This window comes from Pyrgilauda ruficollis, unplaced genomic scaffold, assembly GCF_017590135.1.
Source record: "Pyrgilauda ruficollis isolate IOZ18807 unplaced genomic scaffold, ASM1759013v1 scaffold143, whole genome shotgun sequence".
NCBI lineage: Eukaryota > Metazoa > Chordata > Aves > Passeriformes > Passeridae > Pyrgilauda > Pyrgilauda ruficollis.
The window spans coordinates 206,655-209,978 of NW_024512877.1; the positions used below are offsets into that span (position 1 = coordinate 206,655).

Sequence of the window (3,324 nt, forward strand, 5' to 3'; positions counted from 1 at the left end):
CCCACATCCCCCACCCCAGCCAAACCTTCCTGCCTGCCCGCTGGATCGGCCCAGGGAACATCTGAGCTTTGGAAAACAAGGAAGGAAAAGCAGATCTCAAAGCCTGTGCTGGTTGCAAAGCACCACTCACATTTCATATGCAGGGCATATAAATAGACATTTTTTGGCTTTTTTCCCCCCTCTGTTTTGGTGATGAGCCACTGCAGGGGGCTCTGAGCATGCTTTGCTTGGTTCCTATCACAGATGCTGTTTCTATCCTGCATTTCCCTCGGCTCCAGCAGCTGCTGGGGTGACTTTGTGCTCAGGCAGCAGCTCCTGCCATCAGCTCCTGCCATCAGCTTGGGAGGGTCCACATTCCTTCATGGAAAGGGGCTGTACGTAAATGTGATGGCAGCTGGGATTCTGCAAACATGGGGCCTTCTTTGAGAGCCCAAAAAGCACATTTTGAGTCTCAGCTCAGTGACAATGCCCTAATCCAGAGGTTCCCTACTCCTGCTCCTTTGTCATGTGTGGGGTATGTGCTGTACAGAATTACATTGATGCTAACAAGCCACAGGAACTGTGCTCCCACAGCTGTAGCTTTATCCACCCCCATCCTACCCCCTGCACATCACCTGGGTGGGCTTGGCATCCCTGGAGGGGCCTCATGCACCCAGTTTGGAGGGCCAGGATGGTCTGAGCCTTTTGGTGCCAAAAGGAGATGTGTCCTCATCCCTGGCACCAACACCAAAAGCCACCACCTCCCTCCCTCTGGCCTCAGGAAAAGCTGAAGCCACCAGCTGCCCACACCAGCCACGAGTTCAGAGAAAGGGCTTTGGGGTCAGGGAGTGTTTGGCCATTTCTCATTTTGCCTGGGGGCGATTTCCTTCCCCTATCTATCGCCAGAGCCTGGCGCCTGCTGCCAGACTGGTGCTCTGTTCCCTGCTCCAATATCCCCCTTCTCCTGCTTCCTCCAGGCTTCTCCCTGCACCGTGCTCATCCTCATCAGGGCTCCCATCTCTGTCCCCATGAATGGATGCTGGAGTCACAGCTGGGTGTGTGACACAGATGTGCCAGATGTGCAAGCCCCTTTGCTCAGGGGCTGCGGTTTGGCTGCACCGGGGTGGGAAAGGGAGGGGAGGTGGGGAAGTGAGTGAAGGTGAAGGCAGGCTGAGATTTCTCCCCTTGTAGCTGACTGCATGGAGTGACAAGGTAGCACCGGAGCCTACAAGGACCTACAGTGGGGGAAAACCTCAGGAAAAGGTCTTCAAAATTCAACAAGTTTCACAAGGAGCTGAGCCGTGGGGATCTCAGCATTCCCCAGGAGCCAGGACAGAGTGGGGAACCAGCTCCCTGCTCAGCAGGACCAGCTCAGAACATCCAGGAAAATCATAGTGATTCCCAGTGCTGTATCCCCACCCGAGCACAGCCCAGCCGCAGGCTCTGCTCCCGCTCTCCTTTCCCAGCCGACCCACCTCGATACCGGGATTTGAAGGGCAGGAATTTCAAAGGGGAAAAATGCAAAAGCCCCTGCACCGGGCTGCATCCCTCCCGGAGCCTCCAGGCATGCCCGGCATGGAAACAACCGCGCTTCCCACCTGGCAGCTGAGTGCACACGCAGCCGGGCCGGAGGAACACAACTCCCACCGAACTCCCTCTTCAGAGCCAGCACAGCGGGCACCAGCTGCTCCCGAGCATCCCCGGCACAGCACCCGCGCTGCCCGCACCAGCCTCCCGCTGCGGGGAAAGGCGAACGCGGACGCGTCAAACGCAGCGCTCCGGTTTCCATCCCAGCACCGGAACTCAGCATTTGAAGATGCCACGCTCCAAAAGCTGCAGCTTCCTCTGGGGAAGCCCCGCAGCCGGAGATGCTCGGCGCTCCGGCACCTCGTGAATTAGGGAGCAAACCGCCCGGCAGAGAAAAATTGCTTTAGAAAACTGTTACCTGGATAATGTTCCCGAGCCCCCGTGCTGCTGCCAGGGAAGGATCAGGACTGGCAGAGCCTGAGATCTGTGCACAAGCCACACAAAACCCCTGTGCATGCCTGGCCACCAAACCGGCTCAGCAAGAGAAGTTCCTAAGCACCGATGAAAGCAGAGGAGCCCAGAGCTGCCTTCCTCTGGCAAACCGACCACAATAACTTCGCCTCAGCCGCGGGGATATTCGGAAATCGTTTGCAAGGAGCTTTATAGAAAATAGACGATGGAGTGGGTGCAGCTTTCAATATATTTGCTCTAGGATATAGTAACAGGCACTAAAGCAAACACGGGCAGGGGAATTAGGGCGGGCGCTTCTGCTTGGCTCGTTTTAAATTACAAAGTGCCGAGACAGCCAGGTCTACGCTACATTCTAGAGTCAAAGGGCTGCCCCCGCGTGCCCCGGGGAACATGCACGCAGCCGGCGGAGGCGTTTCCTACAGCTGCATCGCCTTGTGCCTAGAACGAGCTGGAAATGTCATTGAACAAAACCTTATGGATAAACGGGCTCGCAAAAGCACGTCACCTCCCGGGGGGAGCAGCTGGACATGTTCTCTTTGCAGCAAAAAGGGAAAAAAACAAAGAAATCAAGTTTAACTTTGCGCCTGTCAAATAGAAATCTACTAGGAAAGTGAGCTGTACATGGTCAAAGTCAAGTCGAGGCTCCAGGAACGTCCAGGAGGACAGTTTCAGGTATTGCCGGTGGCTTTCCCGGGCTGTGCCAAGCAAACACCCGAGGGCCGAGCCGCGCATCCCGTGTGCCGGAGGGACCGGCCCTGGGAGCTTCCCGATGCTCCGGGGCCGAGCCGCCGTGCTCCCCGCCTGAGCACACCGCGATGGGGGAACGGTCCAGCCTGGTGCCCTGCGGGAACCCGTCGGGTCGGGGAGGGCGCGGCAAGGGGCGCCGGGCCGGAGCCCTCCAGGGAGGGTCACCCCGCGCTGGCGCACCCGAGGCCGGCTCGTCCTCACAGACCGATTTTCGGCGGTGCCGCGGCAAGGGGACGGACGGGCCGGGGCCGGGCGCGGAGGCGTCGAGGGGCCGAGGCCGCAGGGGCCGGGCCGGGTGCCGGGGGCGCCGTCAGAGGCCGGGGGTGCCGGCGCAGCGCGGGTCGGCGTCCTGCTCGTAGCGGTAGTGGTAGCCCTCCATCTGGTCGCGGCAGGCCTCGCGCAGGTTGTGCAGCCAGCGCTTGATGCCGCGGCGGTTCAGGTAGAGCACCATGAGGAAGACGACGCCGATGAGCGCCAGGACGATGCCGAAGAAGACGTAGGAGGCGGTCTCCAGCTCGCCGGGCTCGCCGCCGTCGCCGCGGGCGCAGGCCAGCGCCTCGGGCCGCAGGCGGAGCAGCACGGTGCCGCGCAGCCCCGGCG

General features: G+C 60.0%; 1 protein-coding gene across 1 annotated transcript in view; it reads right to left on the reverse strand.

Moving 5' to 3' along the window:
* Window positions 1–2,909: 2,909 nt before the first annotated feature.
* TPBGL (trophoblast glycoprotein like) overlaps window positions 2,910–3,324 on the reverse strand; it is a 2,177-nt gene continuing 1,762 nt past the window's right edge. Inside the window, exon 3 of the mRNA XM_041460398.1 lies at window positions 2,910–3,324. Within this exon, the coding sequence (XP_041316332.1) occupies window positions 3,035–3,324 (290 nt within the window). The 3' untranslated portion in view covers window positions 2,910–3,034.